Here is a 22,795-nt window from a genome sequence, read left to right as displayed (position 1 = left end):
GAGGCCTCTATTGCCAGCAATGTTACTGAACCTCTCAAGGTCCATAAAGGTACTAAAGACATATTTAAAACAGTTCATGTGAGTACAGTGGTTCTATCTTAATATTATATATATAAAAAAAAAAACACTAAATAACTTTTCAACAATATCTAGTGATGGCTGATTTCAAAACACTGCTTTGAAGCTTTACGAAACTTTTGTTTCGAATCAGTGGTTCGGATCACGTAAACGAAGCCTCATTTACTGATATCACATGACTTTGGCGCTCTGAACCACTGATTCGAAGTAGTGTTTTGAAATTGCCTGTCACTAGATATTGTTGAAAAGTGACAGTAACATTGCTGGCAATGCAGGCCTCACTGAGCCATCGGATTTTGTCAAAAATATCTTAATTTCTGTTCTTAAGATGAGCGAAGGTCTTGTGGGTGTAGAACGACATGAGGGTGAGTATTACTGAAATTATTTTAATTTTTAGGTGAACTAACCCTTTAATATTACATCTAAAATGACATTTTCATTCTTGATTATCTGTCAAATAATCAGTTTGAGAACAATAATTTTTTTTTTCTTCAAACCAGCATTGAAAGGGGAAAGACATTATTAGTTCATGCATATTTTATTCAAGAGTAAAAAAAGTGATTTGTCCCATAGGGCATGCTTACAATATGTGTTTTCATTTAGGAAGTCAATTGCGAAAACTTAGTTCCAGAGAAAATTACAAGAAAAATAGTCACAAATCCATAAAATTCCTTCTTTGAAATAAACCACGTCTGGACCAAACAAGGATCAGAAAACAGTGGAAATGAAAGAACTGTAAGCTTAATCGTAAGAATAATAAGAAGATCATCAAGAATCATAATGATAATATAGTTTTCCTCTTCAAAGTGAGACACTGAATTTTCCTTGTGTCCAATTAGTTTACATTTGAATAAACCATGCGATCATGCTTTGGCAGCCTGAATGTTGCTTTTCACTGAGTAATATGTTCATTCACACTACTGAACAACTTCTGTACACCAACTGAACAGAGAGAACAAAACCAAAATAAAGAACGAAAGATGACGAAAAAACACCTCGGAAAGAGCGTCAGTGCCTGTACAGCGAAACTATACAAAAGTAAAATCAACAATAATAAAATGATACTGATGGAAAAAAAAAAAAAAAAAAAAAACGTAATTAAATAAAAGATTACAAAATCATATCTATTTATAGAGATATAAAAACAAACTAGACCTTTACAAATATAATTTGAAGGGAAATAATTCAAGTCTACTATATTGAAACACATCACAATTATAATTTCACATATCAATAAGGAACTTAGTTGCATGCACTGATGCGTTCAGTACCATAGATGCTGTTAAAAATCATTGTCCTCGACCATTGTTAATAATCATATATTTAAATATATTTATATATATTTATATATAATATTCATTTGACTTGCGAAATGTACTATGTGCATTCTCTCTCTTGAGATACAGGCAGGTGAGAAACAATCAGGAAGGTGGCGCCAAAGGTCGAGCTTGAGCTCCTGCTGCGGTTTTCCTCCATCCAAACAGTTGCTTTGAATGAGAGTCTACAGTGGACAAGCAGAGCCTTTCTGCTCTTCTACTGCTTCATGGCATCTTACCAAAAACCAAATCAAGAAATAAAACCCCCCAGGTAAGATTGCATCGTAAGTAATAAAATGTACAGGTTTTGTCGTTAAATGTCCTTTCTTACAAACGTTTTTTCGTTTTTTGTCATTTCAAATTTGTATATTTATTAATACTCGTAGCAAAACATCGTCAACAGTGAGATCATTTCATTATGAGATGGGATCATGAAGAAAAAGAGGAAAAAAGTGTGCATGTAACCGGTACAGGCTCATCACCCGCACCGACGAACTGGATGGATGAGGCTTAAGAGAGTTCCTAAACCCCGCCCACTTGATCTGTGGGCGGAGTCCGCAAGGAACCGAGACCGCCCCCTCTCTGATAAAGACACTTTCAGCCCTTGATAGGCATATCACCCCCCACCCCTCCTTCCCATTCAACACTCCCCAAAAAAGGCAGAAACTTGCCGTTGGCAAGGTATCCGCTTCGAAAATTGCAAGCGGCAAGCTGACAGCAAGAAAACAGTCTGCCCCTTTTCAGTGACACATTTAAGATAGTTTGGTTCTCTAATTGGACATTGGAGCAGGGAGGGATGTGTAGGTGATGTCATTGGGTGTTTGTTGGAAGCAGGAGGCCTTAAATCACAAGTTTGGCATTGTCCTGCCATGCGTCGTGGCGGTGGCATGGACTCGGGTGCAGGTGAGTGGGCAGCCGTTTCATCACTGGATGTTACTGTTGTCGTCGGTGCCGTTGGTCTCGGACATGTTCATCTTGCCCATGGAGTGGCCCACGTGGTTGACCCCGTCCTTGCGGGGTGGCATGCGCTCATTGATGCGGTCCAGACCTTTAGCCTCTTCGAAACTGCTGATCTTGTGCTGTGGAGAGAAGCCGCGGATGGCTGCGAAGAGACGGAAAAAGCCCACAATGAACAGCGAGACTCTTGGTTCTCATTAGCCACTACATTTGTGGTGTAAATAACACCATGAGGCCTTTCATTTCTCTTTATTAGAGTCTGATAAACTAGTTCGTCTGATCTGCTATATATATATATATATATATATATATATATATATACACACCACAATTCAACAGTTTGGGTTCAGTATGATTATTATTTATTTTTAATTAATCCTTTTATTCATCAAAGATTAAAAAACTAAGCAATACAACTGTTTTTAACATTGATAATAATCAAAAATGTTTCTAAAGCACCAAATCAGTAAATTAGAATGATTTCTAAAGGATCATGTGACACTGAAGACTGGAGTAATGAGGCTGAAAATTCAGCTTTCAAGTCATCACAGGAATAAATTACATTTTAAAACATAATCAAATAGAAAAGAGTGATTTTAAATTGCAATCTATTTTCACAATATTACTGTTTTTGTTTTTTTTTATCAAATAAATACAGCCTTGGTGAGCATTTCTTACAAAACATTTATAAAATCTTACAAATCCCAAACGTTTGAAAGTTAGTGTATAATAAAATATATTCTATGGAGAAATGATAGAAAAAAAATCAAATAAAAGAATCAATTATCAATTTATTAATCAATAAAAATTGGTAAATGACTTATTAAATTGAAAATATTAAGATTAAAAACTTTAATTATTTTAAAAACAACTAAGTGAAAAAATAAAATAAAGCATTAAGAAGTGACTTTTAAAATTGACAAATACAGACATATTTAATGCATGTTTAAAAAATAAGTTAAATATTTAGCATATTTTTAGTACATTTACTGAAATTATTTTAAATGTTTATAATGTTTTAATGCTGTTTTAATATGAAAATACTTTTAAAAATAGTTGTGCATCAGTTGTGTTAACCAAAAGTGCAACAGTACCTGTCGACTTTTTATGCGGCATTGGTTCCGGAAATATTTTTTCCATTTATTTTTCCCATAGGGATTTTTAAAAAGTCTTAATTTAACTGTTAAAAAACCATGAACCAAACCAACCAGCTACGAGGTGAATCACAACATTGCACAATTTGTTTTGAAGCAAAAAAGTATTTTGAAAATCCAAAACAAAACAAAGGTACTTAACGGCTTTAATGAGGGAAAGAACTACAATCCCATGAAGCATGGCAAACAACATTTCCAATTAAAAAATGGCAGAGAAATATATAACTATTAAATTAAAGTTGTTGATTATATCTATAGAAACAATAGATTTATTGCAAGTTTATTGGAAATATGCATAAATGCACACAAATTGTAAGCATTTTAAAAGGGATAGTTCACCCAAAAATGAAAATTATCACCCTCAAGCCATCCTAGGTGTATATGACTATCTTCTTTAATAGGAACACAATCAGAGGTATATTTAAAAATAACTCATTGCTTTGCTAAAGGCCTTTATTAACCCCCTGGAGTCGTATGGATTACTTTTTTATGGAAGGATACATCATTTTTTACTTCAAAATGCGGCCCCCCTTTCTCAAGCATTATAAACCTTGGAGGACTAAGAATATTTTTAAATATATCTCCGATTGTGTTCGTCTGAAAGAAAATAGTCCTATACACCTAGGATGGCTTGAGGGTGAGTAAATCATGGAATGATTTTCATTTTTGGGTGAACTATCCCTTTAAGTATTTTGAGAGCGTAGGGAAACTGACTTGATTATGTCATTCGCAGTGCCTCATGGGAGTGGGCATTCCCTGAAAGCTCTTTTGAGGTTATTTGCCTACACAACAACTCTGAATGGTGGAATTTTCTGTACAGCATTATGCATACTGTAGTTTTTAATCCACAAATTGAGCTGTAACACGGCTGCCGGTTTCGACAGAAGTATTTACCATGGATTAACAACCTCGTAGCTCACAGTAGTCTGTCTTTGATTGTCAACAGATTAACTGTAGAAGTAGAAAGCAGTGTCCAAACCCCTTGTGTCCATCCATTTGTGTATCACTGAGGTGAGCTGGTCTTAGAAAGTGAGAGGTTGCAGAAGAGGAACACACTCTGGTTGGCTGAGAGTTCCTGATTGCGGTTAATCGCATGCTACGCCCACACTGAAATCATGAGGGCCGGAGGAAAAGCAGCGCCCCACAGACCATATCAAAAAAATCATGCCTCCAGTTTAGATGCTACCTCAAACCATCATGCAAGATAAAAAAAGAATGTTCCCTTAATGTCACCACTCAAAAAGGGCACGGCAAATATCTGGTTAAATTGCTGTTGCTGTTTAAAAAGCAAACAAACCTATTTGTCTGTACAAATAGCATCTTGTGATGCATTAGTTACATAATGGTTGTGTCTAAAACACTGCATTTACATACAATAAAGAGGGGTAGGAAGGCATCGAGGCAAATTTGAATCCTAATATAATAAGATGCCTCTATCTGGTTGGTTTTTGAAAGCAGTATTCAGTAGATGTATCCCTCAATGCCTTTCTGCATGTTGTTTGACGGTTAGTGGAAAAGGCTGGATAATGGAGCAGTTCAAATAAGTAAATAATTCATAAATGGTTTTTTTTGTTTTTTTCCTGTTGTCAACGGCTAGTTGCAGATTAACTGAAACACGTATTTGTAGTCATTGCAGGGCTCAACAATATGGATGGCTGACCTGGGGTCAGTGGCTTGCGATTGGCTTGGTCACATGGTAAGAATGTGTTGAAAGTTACAAACCAATCAGTAATGTTATGCCATTATGAGTTTATTGCTGTCTTGAATAACTATTTTTTTCTTAAAGAAAACCTAAAATTTGAAGAAAAAAAAAAAAGTATAATAATTTTTTTTTTTAAATATTTGAAAATAAATAAAAATAAAATAATAAATGTAAACTTTATACATGCAAAGTTACAAATATAACATGTCAAATGTAAATATACACTACTGTTAAAGGGATAGTTCACCCAAAAATGAAAATTTGATGTTTATCTGCTTACCCCAGGGCATTTCTTCAGTCGAACGCAAATTATGATTTTTAACTGCAACCGCTGCCGTCTGTCAGTCAAATAAAAGTTAAAAATCATAATTTGCGTTCGACTGAAGAAACAAAGATGCACTGGGGGTAAGCAGATAAACATCAAATTTTAATTTTGTGATGGTAAAGCTGAATTTTCAGTGTCACATGATCCTTCTAATCATTCTAATATGATGATTTGCTGCTCAATAACATTTATTTTTAATATCAGTGTTAAAAAAAGTTGCTTAATATTTTTGTGGAAATCATGATACATTTATTTTTTTAACAATTCTTTGATGAATAGAAAGTTTAAAATCTTTTTTAACTTCATAACTATCATTATTCACACTTTTGATTAATTTAATGCATAATTTCTGAATAAAAGTATTTATTTTAAAGGAACACTCCACTTTTTTTGAAAATAGGCTAATTTTCCAACTCCCCTAGAGTTAAACAGTTGAGTTTTACCGTTTTCGAATCCATTCAGCCGATCTGGCTAGGAACTTTACTCTCATTCAGGCGTAATAATCAAGGAACTTTGCTGCCGTTCCATGGCTGCAGCAGTGCAATGATATTACGCAGCGCCTGTGAGCCCCTGCTTGCACAGGGAACGTGCCTTTCAACCATGGAGACGTTTGTGAGAGACGCTGCGTAATATCATTGCGCCTGCTGCAGCCATGATACGACAGCAAAGTTCCTTGATTATTACGCCTGAATGAGAGTATAGTTCCAAACCATATCAGCCTAGAAAATCGCAACTTTTCATTTTCTGTCGGTCTTAGTACACGATGTAACTACAGAAGAGTCAAGTTTTAAATAGGAAAAATATCAAAACTCTTTGGTCATTTTTAAGCGCGATGCTAACGGTCTAATCAGATTCAATGAACTATGCTAAGCTATGCTAAAAGCGGTACCGCCAGAACCGGAGATCGGCTGAATGGATTCGAAAATGGTAAAACTTAACTGTTTAACTCTAGGGGAGTTGGAAAATTAGCCTATTTTCAAAAAAAGTGGAGTGTTCCTTTAAATCTTACTGAACCCAAACTTTTGAAATGTATATAAAAATAAATACATTTTTGTGTGTGTGTGTGAAAATGTTTGCAGACAAAAAAATCACAGCAGAAAAAAAATCCATAGAATTGAGCCCAGCAGTGAAAATTTCCTTGCTTATCTCTAAAGCTCACATCAATGTGATATGCTGCATGAAATCACTTTCCTTAGGAGTTGTCTGTTTAGTCATTGACTGGGCAATAAGGCAACTGCCTTGTGTTTCGGACACAGCCACAGTGTTAACTAACTAGTGAGCAATCCAGGCTATGTCAGACCATTTGAAAACAATTTGACACCAAGCTTTTCCCAGACATGTGCGGTGCCCTTTCGTAGAGATGTTGTGGATTCTGGTCTTTCAGCACTTCTCTAATGTGGTGTGTTAGTTAGTTAGAGCAGTCACCTTCAGAGTGTGGTGACCCTGGTGCAAAATCCAGCATCCACTGGTAGATGTGTTTTGAAATGTGGTTCCAACTGGTAGACCATGTTGGAACCAGATACCAGCTGGTCTCACCAGCTAGAAACCATCTACCATGTTCCAAAACACGGCTACCAGTCTATGCTGGATAACACCCAGATACATGTCCTGAAATTACCTTCTCCGTCTTCTTCCGTCTCGATGGCTTCAATGGCTTCGATGGTTGCTGGAGGGAGAGGAGGGTAGTGTGTTACACCTGAACAAGCCATGCAACAGCAGTAACGCACAGGCAGCAGTTGTGCACGAGCAGCGGCGGGCGCCGGGACAACCCGTGAGACGCATGCACGCCAACCAGACTATGGACCACAGACTCAGACAATCCCCTCAACCATTCGCACTCTGCAGGAGGCTTCTCCTGCTTTTCACGCTTGCTGTGCTCTGGACACCCTACAGGCCTCTCAGAAACTCATTCTCACCCCAGTTTACCAACGACGGGTAAACCGACCCACTAATGTGTCCATGCTTTGGGGGAACTAAAAGAGAAGCACCCCAAAGCCTGGAGTTTGTCAGAGGTCACAGAGAGAGACAGATGGAGAGACAGGTGGAAGAGACAGGGACAGACACTATAGAGACAGTAGAGGGGGAAATAAAAAGAAGTGAGGGAGAGAGAGAGAGAGAGAGGGAAGGAGATAGAGGGAGACAAGAACCAAGAGAGGAACATGGCCACCACTCTGTGTGCTCACCACTCTGTAGAGTCTGTTTGCCTCCAGAAAGCACCCCGCTGGGCAGCATGCCGGTAGGGGTCAGGCCCTTCAGGGTCAACACATTCTCACTCTCCTCTCTGCAAAGACAGGATATAACCATCAGAAAGAGTAACACACACTGATTTTACACTACTGTCCAAAAGTTTGGGGTCAACAAGATTTTTTTTTATCTTTTTAAAAGAAGTCTTTTATTCCCACCAAGTCTGCATTTATTTGATTGATTAAAAATTAAAATAACTGTTTAATATTTAAGTATAATTTAAAATGTAATTTATTCCTGAATTTTCAGTCTTGGGTTGCCAGGTTTTCACAACAAAACTAGCCCAATTGCACTTCAGGGGGGATCCCACGGTAAATATCGCGTTTCCAGGGGGTAAAAATCCACGTTTTTGCCATGGCTCCCCAGGTAAAAGTTGCATTCCAGGGGCTAAATATCATGTTATTTGGGGTCGCTTCAACCTGCGGACATAAAAAACAACCGGGGAAACAGTGTAAAAGTAGCCCAATTACGCTGGAAAACCGCGGACATGGCAACACTGGTCTTCGGTGTCACATGATCCTTCAGAAATCAGTCTAATATGCCAATTTGGTGCTCAAGAAACATTTCTTATTATCAATGTTGAAAACAGTTGTGCTGCTTAATATTTTTGTGTTTTATTGTGTAATATGTTTTGCATTTATTTGAAATAGAAACTTTTGTAACATTATAATTGTCTTTACTGTCACTTTTGATCAATTTAATGTATCCTTGTTGATTAAAAGTATTCAGTTCTTTAAAAAAATGAAAAAGACAACAATGTACTGACCCCAAACATTTGAAAGGTAGTACATTTAACATACCTAGCAGATTAAACCATGAGTAATTGTAAAAGTTAACGTTTACTTAAATTTGAATTATGCTTTCATTCTGCATTCGAAAGGCTGGACATAAATCACAATATAAATTGTGATTTATTTATTTTTTTTACAGTAAATAAATAATAAATAAAGAAATGTGGATATATTTTGGTTTTAGTTAGGGGTGTGACATGACAGCTCACGAGACAAGACACAAGATTGAGTTCACGGGAACGAGATGAGATTTTTACACAATATTTTTAAGAAATCCTCAATGACGAAAAACATGACTAGAAAAACAGTCTGTAGGTGCATTTGAAATGTTTTAACTAATCATCTTGTAATGAATGTCAATTAAGTTCTACTTCCTGAGTATGAATTATCATATGCAGTAAAAGACGACAATACTCAAGTACTGTAAAAGGTTTTGCCACTAACTCAACTGACTGGCTTCTCTCCAACATGTATATGATTTCACATGAGTCAGACCTTAGAACTCTACATGATTTATGAACTTCTACAACTTTTGACCTCCTTTCCCCAAACTGATCAGAGAAATAAAAATGAACAACAATTTGTTCATCAAAAACAGTAAGTGCAACCATAAAGTACTCTCTCAATATTCAAAGTGCAAATAGAGACTAAAATGTTTCTACAAACATGATACAAAACTAAGAGATTGTTACAACTACACAGCCGAGCCTAAGATAGCTTTCATATTGAGAGATGCATCAGCCAGCCGCTTTCAAAATGTGTGATTTGAATGCGTGCTCGCATTTTACTTTCGCTTTCGCACATACTCTGTGAATAGAGAGCGGCGATGCTGAGTGCAAATTCTACAAGATAAGACACTTGCTCTGCTGTGCAACGAATCCTCCGCCATGGTCTTGTCAGTCATCTCGTCACTTACTCTCGTCACGTGATCAGTGAACTTGGATTCCTGCTGCACTACGTACAACTCCGGAGCCTGCATTGGACAAGCGGGATGGAACTGAAGCGACTGTTATCCAACTGAATTATGTGTTTTTTATAAAAAGCAAAACAAAGGTGTTATGCAAATGTAGCGGTGGCATATATTTTATCCTAATTTTACCCTCATGCTCCATCATATCGGCGACGCCCTTACACACTAAACCGACGCTCGACACCTGATGGCCAAGTAGCACGTCCGTTCTGCTCCTGCGTAAGAAGAAATGCCTTTCCATACCAGCAGGTGGCAGTAGCTGAACAGCCAATCAGAATGATCAGATGGCCCGACCGACCGACGAGCTCCGACGCGGATTCAACATGTCAAATCGGCCGAAAAAAGCAGACGAGGACCAACTTCAGCTGACGCTGCGGAACACACTGAGAAAACTGATGAACAAAAACTGCCCAACGGCCGACCGTTTGTTAATAAATGCCATTTAAAGATATCGTCCTCATCATGCTTACTGGCCTGCACCACTCCTTGCAAGTGTGACATAGGCTGTTTCTCAATTCCAAGAACGCAGAGAACGGACTTGCGTTCTCGTGGAGTCCGGTCTTGCCAGGTGACCTTGAAAGAACGATCTCGGAAGGACACGAGGACACAGAACGCATCATTTGAAAATTGAGATGTGCTGCGATCTTGTTGCTCAACTGACCGTCCCAGCATATTATTAGTGGCTAATGCACAATAAATACAACATAACATCACAAACAATTATCATAACCTATTAAATAATGTCTTTCATATTATTATAGACATTGTTTTCATATAATTTTATATCTTTTTATTTCACCGCGTGTATTTATGAAAATGAGTAGCCTTTGGCTGTTATGTTTTGTCAATGTTAAGATTATTTTTTATATGCCAATAAAAATACTGCAGGCTTTCTTCTGGTTATCATTTTATTAAAATTAAGCAAAACAAACGGTTTACTTTCACGAGCCGTCACGTATTTGCGAGCTTGTAGCTGGAATCTCACGAGAACTTTAAAGCTTACAGGCTTCCGTAGGTCGACCGCCGCAGCGTCTTCTGGGATTTTTAACGGTTCGATTCCCTCCAGTTTGCATTCGATGCATCCTCGATATCAAGAACACATCCAGGTAGCTACTTTCATGCGTCCTCCTTTCTTGCGTTCTTGAGTATTGGAACTGAACTTCGACGCTTGATGATGACGTAGAGCAAGAACACAAGGTTCTTAGCAAGATCGCTGAAGAACGCATATTGAGAAACAGCCATACTGTTTTTCTAAGACAGTAAAAATATTTTATATTTTAGGAAAGGGGTCTCTCAAAGATACTTACTGACATAATTATCCTCCCCAAATAACTTGCAATTTTATGTTACAACCACAGATGTCCAAAGACAGCCCAGAATTCCACATTGTACCTTTAAAATATTACTTTTACAGCAGTTTCTTACATCCCAGTTTTATGTTGTACTGGATATCAGCAATATCTTGCTTTTAAGAAGCCTCTCCTCTATCTATCATATATGACAAGCAAGAACAGTTTCATAAGCATGTGACTCAGCTGACCGCAAACTGAATGACTCAGCTGGAGGAAGCCCCATTTGTACCTGAGCACTGAGAACATCTTGGCCATCTTCCCAATGGCACGGATCTTGTTCCTAATCACCTCTTTGCGAGCAGCTGCTGCATTGGCTGTGGGCGGAAAGAAAAAATAAAGCGGTCTCAGTCTGTATGACCAGAGGCTAAAAACCTCCAGAAACTTTTCTTCTTTTATATACATAGATGTAGACACACAAGAAAATATGTATTGTGTTGGCGGCAGTTTTGAGAGTAACTAGCTTAAAGAAGCGACTACTTACTAGCATACATGATTCAGTAGTGTGAAAATAGCAGCTTTTTTCATAATCATGTAGCTTTTAAAGTAACAAGCTACTTTTTCCAATGACAAAACGTGGTGTAAAGTGTTCAGTGAGATAAGATCCATTGAATCAGATTAAAGTAAATAATAATGCTAATTTTCACTAGCTTATTTCTAACCAGTTTTAATTGCCTTAAATTAGTAGCTTGTAACTTGAAATGCTCCAGTTCTAAAGTAGCTTTCCCAATACTTGTTGGAGGTGGTTGCTGTAGCGCAAAGAAAAAACGTAATGTCTATTACAAACACAGTGTCACAACAATGCCACTTAACAGAAAGATACTGAAAGGACTATGAGTCATAATTCAGGATGTACCTGACGTCAAAGAAAAGGCCCTTTCTGTTGAGAAATCATAATCATGTTTCATGTGGAATAAATCATGTTTATCTTCTGCATAGGACAGTTAAGAGGATGTCTCACCGTCAAAGATCTCGTCTCCATCATTCATCAGCTCATCGTCAGAACAGATGCTCAACACATTTACCAGCATCTCTGTGACTGCAGGCCAAGCAACAGTCAGTCACAACATATCAAAATGACATTTAGTTGAAAGTATCAGACATTAGCAAAAGTTTTTTGTCGAGTCTATTGTTTCTTAAAGGGTTAGTTCACCCAAAAATGAAAATAATGTAATTTATTTCTCACCCTCATGTCGTTCTACACCCGTAAGACCTTCGTTCATCTTCGGAACACAAATTAAGATATTTTTGATGAAATCTGAAGGCTACTTAAAACATATTTAAATCAGTTAATGTGAGTACAGTGGTTCAATCTTAAAGCGACGAGAAAAAAAAACAAAAAACAGAAAATAACTTTTTAACCATTTCTAGTGATGGAGCGTTATGAATCTTTTGAGTCGAATAGTGATTCGGATCGTGTGTCAAACCACCAAACTGCTGAAATCACGTGACTTTGGCGCTTTGAACCACTGATTTGATTCATAAAGCTCAGAAGCAGTGTTTTAAATTGGCCATCATTAGATATTGTTAAAAAGTCGTTATTTTATTTTGTTTTTTGCCGCACAAAAATATTCTCATCGCTTTATAATATTAATATTGAACCACTGTACTCACATGAACTGATTTAAATATGTTTTTAGTACATTAATGAATCTTGAGAGAGGAAGTGCCATTGCTGTCTATGCAAGCCTCACCTAGTCTTCGGATTTCATTAAAAATATCTTAATTTGTGTTCCAAGATGAATGAAGGTCTTACAGGTGTAGAACGACATGAGGGTGAGTAATTAATGACAGAATTTTTATTTTTGGGTGAACTAACCCTGTAAGCAAAATGAATTGTCAAGCCTGTCAATATCTGATTGTATATGTATGTGACAGACAGGTACCTTTCTCCCCCACAAATGGCAGTGACCAGGTGAAGACGTCCATGAAATTTGGCAGCCAGTAAGGATGAGGGGAGCAGTTAAACTGCCGGATGTTCATTACATTGTTCTCGTACTTCAGAACGGCAGCTAAGGAAGTGAGCAATAAGAAAAAGTGAGCCACCAGCATTTGAGTTTTTTCTAATCAATATTATGAGAAATATTCTCAAGAGACCGTGGCTTCCTGTGCCTCTGGGTTTGTTTCCTAATAAAATAATTCAAGTGGAAAATTGCTAAAATAGTGTGTACACACAATGATATGACAAAACCCAAGCTAAATGAGCATTCTGAGGAAAAATATGTAATTCAAAAGTGGTGTAAAAGCATCCAGATATACAGTATATCAATTTGTGAACATTCATTTTCACAAGAAGCCTCCACTAGATGGTACTGCTGAGAGGTTGACCCTGTTCCATCAGCGGATGATAAGACCACATGGATGGAGTCACTCGAGCTGATGGTTCTGCCCACGCTCTCAGTTCCCATCACAATGCTCCATTTTTTCACACATATCTCACTGTGATAGAAAGCAGGACTCACCTTTGTTATTGTAAACATCAAGGTAGTTTGGTGCAGAGAAGATGGTAATTAGAGAAGGGAAGCCAGTGGTCTGACTCTTCCTGTACATCCGGTATCTGTGAGAAGAGGGAAAGGGAAGATAAAAACATGTATCTTATATACCCCTAAAAGGTGCATATTAGTACACAAAATGAAAAAAACAAAAATGGAAGGAAAACATACCCAGCATCTTGTGCTTCGTGTGCTCGAATGATTGATAACAAGTTATTATTCTGTAGGAAGTCACAGACAGCCGGATAACTGCAACACAGAGATTGAGAGACGGAAAAGAGAATGAGATAGAAAATTAGAGCCAACATTCGGAAACTGTGGGTGGACGAGTCTCATTAATGTTGTATTGTTTTTTCTATGCTATTCCGCTGTCAGCCAACCAAAACATTCATGTGTGAATGGAGCATGAGTACAGTTCCACATGTGTCCAGCAGGGGCAGGGTGGTACTCAACTGTTTATCACTTCATATCCATTTACAGATATCCTGAGAAAAAATGGCTTGTTCTTACATATTTGCAATTCATATATGTTTATATATGTTTGGATATACATTAGCATTCACTCACAGTCTCAGCAGATCCTGACATGATTTGAGTTTCAATGAAATTTATATTTCAAAGTATTGTGACTCATGATGCTCTACCAGTATTCTCATGCCAAGTATTTTAGGCGTATTCTTAATACATTTTTCACAAGAATATTTTTGGTAAAAAGAAGTTTTAGAGGCAAGCATAATAACACTTAATCATTTCGGTAACACTTAACAATTAGTTAACATGAACTCACGATGAAAAATACATATAAAGCATTTATATTAAAATTTGTTAAAGGTGCCGTAGAACGTCTAAGGTGTCTCCTGAATGTGTCTGTGAAGTTTCAGCTCAAAATACCCCATAGATTTTTTTTAATTAATTTTTTTAACTGCCTATTTTGGGGCATCATTAAATATGAGCCGATTTAGGCTGCGGCCCCTTTAAATGCTCACGCTCCCCGCCCCCAGAGCTCACGCTTGCCTTAAACAGTGCTTGACTTAAAGTTCACACAGCTAATATAACCCTCAAAATAGATCTTTACAAAGTGTTCATCATGCAGCATATCAGATTATGTGAGTATAGTATTTATTTAGATGTTTACATTTGATTCTGAATGAGTTTGATAGTGCTCCGTGGCTAAAGCTAACATTACACATGTTGGAGAGATTTATAAAGAATGAAGTTGTGTTTATGAATTATACAGACTGCAAGTGTTTAAAAAATGAAAATAACAAGAGCGACGACTCTTGTCTCCGTGAATACAGTAAGAAACGATGGTAACTTTAACCACATTTAACAGTACATTAGCAACATGCTAACAAAACATTTAGAAAGACACTTTACATATATCACTAAAAATATCATGATATCATGGATCATGTCAGTTATTATTGCTCCATCTGACATTTTTCGCCATTGTCATTGCTTGCTTACCTAGTCTGATGATTCAGCTGTGCACAGATCCAGACGTTAATACTGGCTGCCCTTGTGTAATGCCTTGAACATGGGCTGGCATATGCAAATATTGGGGTCATACATATTAATGATCCCGACTGTTACGTAACAGTCAGTGTTATGTTGAGATTCGCCTGTTCTTCTGAGGTCTTTTAAACAAATGAGATTTATATAAGAAGAAGGAAACAATGGAGTTTGAGACTCACTGTATGTCATTTCCATGTACTGAACTCTTGTTATTTAACTATGCCGAGGTAAATTAAATTTTCAATTCTAGGGCACCTTTAATATTAATTTCAACATTTATTAATACATTATTAAAATCAAAGGTTTTATCATTAATATTGTTTAATATACATGAGTTTACATGAACAGTGGTATTTTTATTAACTAACATTAACAAAAATGAATAAATAATGTAGCAAACGTACTGCTCATTGTTAGTAAGTGCATTAATGTTCACTAATGGAACCATGTGGTTAAGTGTTACCATTATTTCTCGTAGTTTTTAAATAAAAACGGAAAACGTATGCATTTTGGCTGTTTATTTACACAACAACGCTGTTTAGGGGGCCTGAAAATACCATTATTTTCTCTGTGTGAACAACAAAAACGTAAATTTGTTCAGTCTATAGATTATTTATTATTATATTATTATTTTTTTTTTATTATCATCTGTCATTTTTATTTTATGTTACAATTCTTGTCTAAGAAATTTTCTATGTTGTACCATTTGTGGTTGTTAAATTCCTTTTGTTCAATAAAGTTCTTGCAAAAAAAAAAAAAAAATATATATATTTTTTTTTTTATACAAAGTGACATCGCCAACTACTGGCCTGACATGAATAATACAACGACTTTAGTTGTTTTCACAGATCAGTGTGAACAGCAATCCTTTTGACAATGAATGTGGAAGGACGCTGTCAAGCTTCACTGTAAGAAAGCGCTAACATACGCCTATAACTCAGAGAGTGTGTAAAAGGGTGTGTGAGCTGCTTTCTCTCTCTCCTGTCGTTGGTTAATGAGGGGGCACTGCTGTTTTACCACTGCTTTCTACCAATCACTTCTTCCTCTGCATCTCTCTTTCTCTCTCGCTATCACTCGCTCCAGTTTGGGAAGAGGAAGCAGGTCGTCATGGCAACACCACACTGCAGAGCCCTTGGGGATTGTGGGATAGATCGCAAAGCTGTGTTGCCGTTGCTGGCCACAGTGTAAACCCTTCACTCACTCCCTCCTTCCATCTCACTCTTTCTGCTGACTACAGTATGATCAAGAGGCTGAAAAGGCATCCCCCCTTCTTGCATAGTCTGACATATGGCTATCAGCATAAAGTCTGGTCCACTTTCAGATAATTGTTTTTACATGTTTGAAACCATGGTGGAAAATATATGAATTGGGAAATATTCAGTGTTTAATACAAATTCTTCTTAACTGACTGCACTTGTGTTCATTAACGCACAAAAAACATAATAATTTGCACTTTTACAAAGGAAGCCAATCTGTAAAATTAAAAATACTCAGCGTTTCAATAGCTACGGGGCGTAAACAATATTTATGGTAACTTGTATTGAACCAGGGAATATTCTGTGAAAAAAAAAAAAGAAAATAAATCACAGTTTTGCTTATGGATTAATTTGCTACTAATTGCTTCTTCTATACTCTAAATGTCTTCATTTGTACAGGTGCATTATGAGAAACCATATACATATAGCCTGCATTAGCATGAAGGCAATCACATAAACAAACAGAGTGAATGGAGTGAAAGAGGAGTGATTAAACACCAACATGGTGATTCAGGGAGGTGGGCAGCTCGAGGAACACTGACAACACAGATTAAAACAAATGGCTTCTGTGAGCCTTGCATAACAGAAATGTGTGTGGGTATTTATCTGTCTAAGTAGAGTATGAAGCGCTGTGTGTATGTGTAATAAATTCAGTCTTGTGTGTCCTGTAACATGGCTGCCTCTGGTATACGCACTAAGGAATGTAAGGCACCGAATCAGTGACCCAAATTGGTAGTTTACAAGGATGGATGGATGGATATAGATAGGAGGACTTTCTGTCTGTTCCTCACACAAAGCTATTATATAGCTTCAGAAGATTAAATGCTAATGCTAAAGCACAACATTTAAATGCTGTAAAACAAAAGATCAATCTTTACTCTCGCTCTATGAGAAACAAACACTCATTCTCACATACACATGCTCACTTCTGTTCCATTTCAGCAGAGTGTGTGAAATAGAAAATGTGTGAGACTGTTGCTTTAAGCAGTCAGAGCAGAGGGCAGAAAACAACAGCAACCCTGAACACCTGGAGAGACCCAACAACCCCCCACCGACTCGGCTGTCCTCATACATACATACACACACTCACATGAATACACTCAAATGTGTGCACATGTTCTGTGTCACACAAGCATCTACATACACGCTGACACATATACCTATACAACGTATGCCTATTTATCTATACATACAAGGGAAACTGGGGCTAGTCATCACAGATGTTTCTTTGTTACTTTGATATGTTTAACCATCCAAATGCCAATACAGCCATTTCATTTGTGATTAAGATATCTTAAAATGTAATAAATGTATGTATTTTTTTATTCTGGAATGATTTTATAACATCATATATCAACATAGTGCAAAATGGTATTAAAATTATGTGTAAAAGTTGTTGCTTTGTTATGAGAAGGAATGTCCAGAAAAATGAATTTGATTCATTGATGTCATTTGGATTAACTAATATAAAGGGACCATTTTGGATCAAGTCATGCGGTCAATATCATGTGACTGGATGTGACATCATTCAGACACCTGCACACATGGTCGTGAAGCAAAGTAACTAACTCTCTCTTAACTATTTGAAAAATTCATGTTTTCACTTGCTCATACGCATCCCGAAACATCAGGTCATTCGATACAACCACTATAAAACATGGAAAATGTTGGAATATTTTAAAAACTTGAACTAAATATAAAATGTTTGATTGTCCTTTTGCTAGCTAGCTAGATATCAGCCTGTTAGCAGTGTTTGAAAATATTGTCATTCGGAATAACCAAAACTGTCATTCGGTAAAACCAAAACTTTGGTTAAACTGAATGACTTTTTTGGTGACAAATTTTGTCCATCTTGTAAAAGCAGTGGTAATTGATTATAAAAACCACATAATCTCATTGTTAACACTGAATAAAACTTTAATTATAACATTTTTAATTATAACTCCATTATGGTTTTTACACTATTATAAACCTTATTCGTCAATGACCCATAAACAGATTTTTATGCACATATATATATATATATATATATATATATATATATATACATATATATACATATATATATATATATATTTATATATATTTATTTATTTATTTATTTATTTATTTTTTTATTTTTTAAATTGCATGTAAAAATATATACTACCATTCAAAAGTCTGGGTTCAGTAGGATTTCCTTTTAAATGAATTCATACTTTTTTATTTATTATGATGAATTAAATTAATCAGTGACAGTAAACACATTTATAATGTTAAAAAAGATTTCTATTTCAAATAAATTCTCTTCTTTTGACCTCTCATTCATTAAAGAATCCTGCGATAAAAAAAATGAAAACAAAACATGTATCATGCTTTCCACAAAGAATTCAAGCAGCACAACTGTTTTTAACATTAATAATAATAAATTTTGTTTTTATTTGGGCAAGTTGTCACATGTTTTAATCTCATTTTTTTTATTGATTACAATATTTTTTTTCATAAAACAATGGTTGTATAATACCTTTTATATTTTGTTTGTTTCATAAATTGTTTCACTAAGTCGAAAAGTTTCCCATATAATTCCCATTCAGGCACATTGAAACACCCTTAAAAACAAACAAACAAAAATCACCCACCTGTAGAAGTATGAGCAGCCTCTGACTGTGTTGTGGCTAAAGTACTCTTGGCTCTTTTCGTTGCCGAAGTCCTCCAGGGGATCAGACCAAAGCAAATCACACATAGGCCCGAATGCTGGGGGCTCCTTGAACCGGTCCAACTAGGCCACAGAGACACAAATATAATACAGAATACAGAAATACACACACACATACACTGCTTTCTTGTGGCCATGCATGAAATCTTTCTCCTCCCACACACAGCGCTTCTGTTCACGCATGGCTTGGCAGTACCTTCTTTATGTCGTCTAAGGTCTGTATTTCTGGGGACAGGCCACCGTGGACGCACAGGAACTGTTGGTTCATGAGAGCTGCCAAGGGCAGACAGTCAAACGCGTCCATACAGGAATCGTAAACCTGCTCTGAATACTTGATTTTACCTGATACAAAATGAGGGAGAAAGAGAACAAGTGAGTACAAAGGAAGATAAGTCATTTTTCTCTGTTCAAATACATGGAAAATTAAAAAAAAAAAAAAAAAAAAATCAGCCAATATCTATCACTCTGTTTTTCACTTTCAAACAGAGACATTTTTCCGTGCTAGCATAACAAAATGAAGACCAGAGAATATGCATTAGGTGTGTAATTGATGCTTTATCTGTGTATTTCTTTCATTCTTGTGCTGCCACGGAGCATGATGGGAAATGTAGTTTGGTTGCACACATCTGTCACCTCATAAACCTGCTGAATGAGTAGAATTTTTTTTTTTTGTTTTACTTTACCACTATTCTTTCTTAACAGTAAAAACTAAATGGTACCATCAACATTCACAACTGCAACTTTAAATGATAAATAGGGAGACGATTGCCCTTCTCACCTCAACATTCATCATCTGCATCCTCAAAGTACTGTACATGAAATCTGAGATTTGGATATAAAGCTGTTTACATCAGAAAAATTCATAAATTAATATTGTATTACTTTATTAATTTTACCTGAAAAACCATAATGTTAGTCAAGGTTTCAAAACAGGTTATTATTGCTACTGTACCTTTAAGACAAAAACATATAAGTCACATATTATATCTATCATGACAACTCTCTGAAGAGTTTAGTAATCGATATAGAATCAGACATGCTGCTGCACAAATAGTATATATGAAATAACCCTTAACAGATCTATACAGGTGGAGCTGGGGAAGGTGAAGGGTTTCAGTGGAGCTTTGAAAGCGCACTGCAAACTGATACAGCAAACGTTGACCAACTATTTAAATGTCAGCAAGCTCATTGGCTACAGATGCAACAGGAACCAAACAGCTTGTGCCGTGTAGTGAACAATGTGATTGTCAGCTGTTAAGGACGCGCCTGCTCCGCTTTGTGTTTCATGACAGAACTTAGTATTTGTATAAGTGATCTTGGTTATTCTCAGCAAAATGGCACTTTTGTTGTTATCAGGGAGAAGTTGCTGAACTAAATGAGCATAAATAAATAAAATATGCTACATAAATCTATACGTTAAGTGTGGGCGGTCATATTCTAATAAGGAAAAGATTCTGACATCATAGGTATACATTGTTAAAGGGATAGTTCACCCAAAACGGATGTTTTGTAAGATATTTTTCTTACAAAAAACGCACCGCCTCACTTCAGAAGCCCTTTATTAACCCTCTGGAGCCCTATGGATTACTTTCATGATGGATGGATGCACTTTTTTGGGCTTCAAAATCTCACGCCCCATTATAAAACTTGGAAGAACCAGCATATATTTTAAAGGTGCCATCAAACGTTTTTTTTTTTTTACAAGATGTAATATAAGTCTAAGATGTCCCCTGCATGTGTCTGTGAAGTTGCAGCTCAAAATACCCCATAGATTTTTTTTAATTAATTTTTTTAACTGCCTATTTTGAGGCATAATTAGAAATGCGCTGATTCATGCTGCGGCCCCTTTAAATCGTGCGCTCTCCGCCCCCTCCTGAGCTCTCGACTCTATCACTGCATAAACAAAGTTCACACAGCTAATAGAACCCTCAAAACGAATCTTTACAGAGTGTTCGTCATGCAACATGTCTAATCCCGTAAGTATAGTATTTACTTGAATGTTTACATTTGATTCTGAATGAGTTTGAGGCTATGCTCTGTGGCTAACGGCTAATGCTACACTGTTGGAGAGATTTATAAAGAATGAATTTGTGTTTATAAATTATACAGACTGCAAGTGTTTAATAATGAAAATAGCGACGGCTCTTGTCTCCATGAATACAGTAAGAAACGATGGTAACTTTAACCACATTTAACAGTACATTAGCAACATGCTAACAAAACATTTAGAAAGACAATTCACAAATATCACTAAAAATATCATGTTATCATGGATCATGTCAGTTATTATTGCTCCATCTTCCATTTTTCGCTATTGTTCTTGCTTGCTTACCTAGTCTGATGATTCAGCTGTGCACAGATCCAGATGTTAATACTGGCTGCCTTGTCTAATGCCTCGATCATGGGCTGGCATATGCAAATATTGGAGGCGTACATATTAATGATCCCGACTGTTACGTAACAGTCAGTGTTATGTTGAGATTCGCCTGTTCTTCTGAGGTCTTTTAAACAAATGAGATTTATATAAGGAGGAAACAATGGTGTTTGAGACTCACTGTATGTCATTTCCATGTACTGAACTCTTGTTATTTAACTATGCCGAGGTAAATTCAATTTTTGAATCTAGGGCACCTTTAATATATGTCTGATTGTGTTAGTCTAAAAGAAGATAGTCACATACACTTAGTATGGCTTGAGGGTTAGTAAATCGTGTGATGATTTTCAGTTTTGGGTGAACTAACCCTTTAACATTAAAGTATATTTACATAGTACATCCAGCTCTTTCATTTCAAAAGAACAATTATTGTTTTCCACAATATGCCCCCTAAGGCTAAACAAATGCAAGTCATTTTGAGAAAATAAATCAGAAGAGGTAACATATATATATATATATATATATATATATATATATATATATATATTTTTTTTTTTTTTTTTTTTTTCAGTTCCTTTGCTAAAAACAACCTACTATTCGTAGTAAACAACAGCTATTTTGTTATAACAGCACTTATCATGTTTTTCACTGGCCTCATTAGATTCCTACTGGGACCGAACTTTAACATTCAGCCCCATGTGTCTCAGTGCATCACAAACACTCACACACAAGATAAACAGTGTCTCCAGACGGAGAAGTTTTTTTCTCTCATTGTGTCGACGCGTGTCCTATTCTCATTATGTCTCAATACGCCACCTCTCAAAAGCATTTGTAACCATGCCGACAGGTCAGTGGAGTAGACACAGAAAGAGTTTGCCGTCAACTCCGCACCTCTCCCTCCCACCTCACCTGTCTCTGTGCTTCGCCGCTCGGTATCATGGGAAGGCTCCATTCTGAAGCATTACCTCATACTCCACATCCCACCCCCTCCCAACTGCTCTGCATTATAAACCTCATTCACCTTAAATGGAAAGATTTGTCCTTTCAGGAACAATAGACAGGGTAGGAAATTGAGGGCTGTGCTCTGTTATTCTGATTTATTTATTGTGAAATATCGGGATATGGAACTCATACCCCTTTTAATCTTGAACCATGAATTACAAATGAAATATACAGATAAAATGCTAACACTTTACAATAAGGTCTCATTTGTTAACATTAGCTAATGCATTAACTAACATGAACAATATGTTTTATTTTTACAGCATATATTAACTTTTGTTACTGTTACGTAATAAAAATGTTCATGTTAGTTCAGTTCACATAAGCTAATGTTAATTGATACAATTTTTGATCCTAAATATATATTAGTAAATGCTGAGCTTATCATGATCTAAGATTAATTAATACTTTAGAAGTATTGTTCATTGTTAACTACATTAGTTAACATGAACTACACTGTAAAAAATGACCGTGATTTTAACAGTAAAAGACTGTAAAAATGCTGCGGTGAAAAACTGTCAATTGGTTTACAGAAAGTTTCCGTACTATATACGGTGAATAACTGTAATAAATCT

The 22,795-nt window shown here is 36.4% G+C and overlaps 1 protein-coding gene across 1 annotated transcript in view; it reads right to left on the bottom strand.

Moving 5' to 3' along the window:
* Window positions 1–653: 653 nt before the first annotated feature.
* ppp3ca (protein phosphatase 3, catalytic subunit, alpha isozyme) overlaps window positions 654–22,795 on the bottom strand; it is a 67,700-nt gene continuing 45,558 nt past the window's right edge. The window contains exons 5-14 of the mRNA XM_067375686.1: window positions 19,041–19,186; window positions 18,768–18,907; window positions 13,550–13,627; window positions 13,349–13,443; window positions 12,773–12,898; window positions 11,848–11,925; window positions 11,119–11,203; window positions 7,716–7,813; window positions 7,151–7,198; window positions 654–2,496 (exon numbers count right to left, since the gene is read on the bottom strand). Coding sequence (XP_067231787.1) covers window positions 2,318–2,496; window positions 7,151–7,198; window positions 7,716–7,813; window positions 11,119–11,203; window positions 11,848–11,925; window positions 12,773–12,898; window positions 13,349–13,443; window positions 13,550–13,627; window positions 18,768–18,907; window positions 19,041–19,186 — 1,073 coding nt within the window. The 3' untranslated portion in view covers window positions 654–2,317. The remainder of the gene's footprint in view (window positions 2,497–7,150; window positions 7,199–7,715; window positions 7,814–11,118; window positions 11,204–11,847; window positions 11,926–12,772; window positions 12,899–13,348; window positions 13,444–13,549; window positions 13,628–18,767; window positions 18,908–19,040; window positions 19,187–22,795) is intronic.

This window comes from Chanodichthys erythropterus, chromosome 22 (assembly GCF_024489055.1).
Source record: "Chanodichthys erythropterus isolate Z2021 chromosome 22, ASM2448905v1, whole genome shotgun sequence".
NCBI classification, from domain to species: domain Eukaryota; kingdom Metazoa; phylum Chordata; class Actinopteri; order Cypriniformes; family Xenocyprididae; genus Chanodichthys; species Chanodichthys erythropterus.
This window is presented reverse-complemented; position numbering and strand designations above follow the sequence as displayed.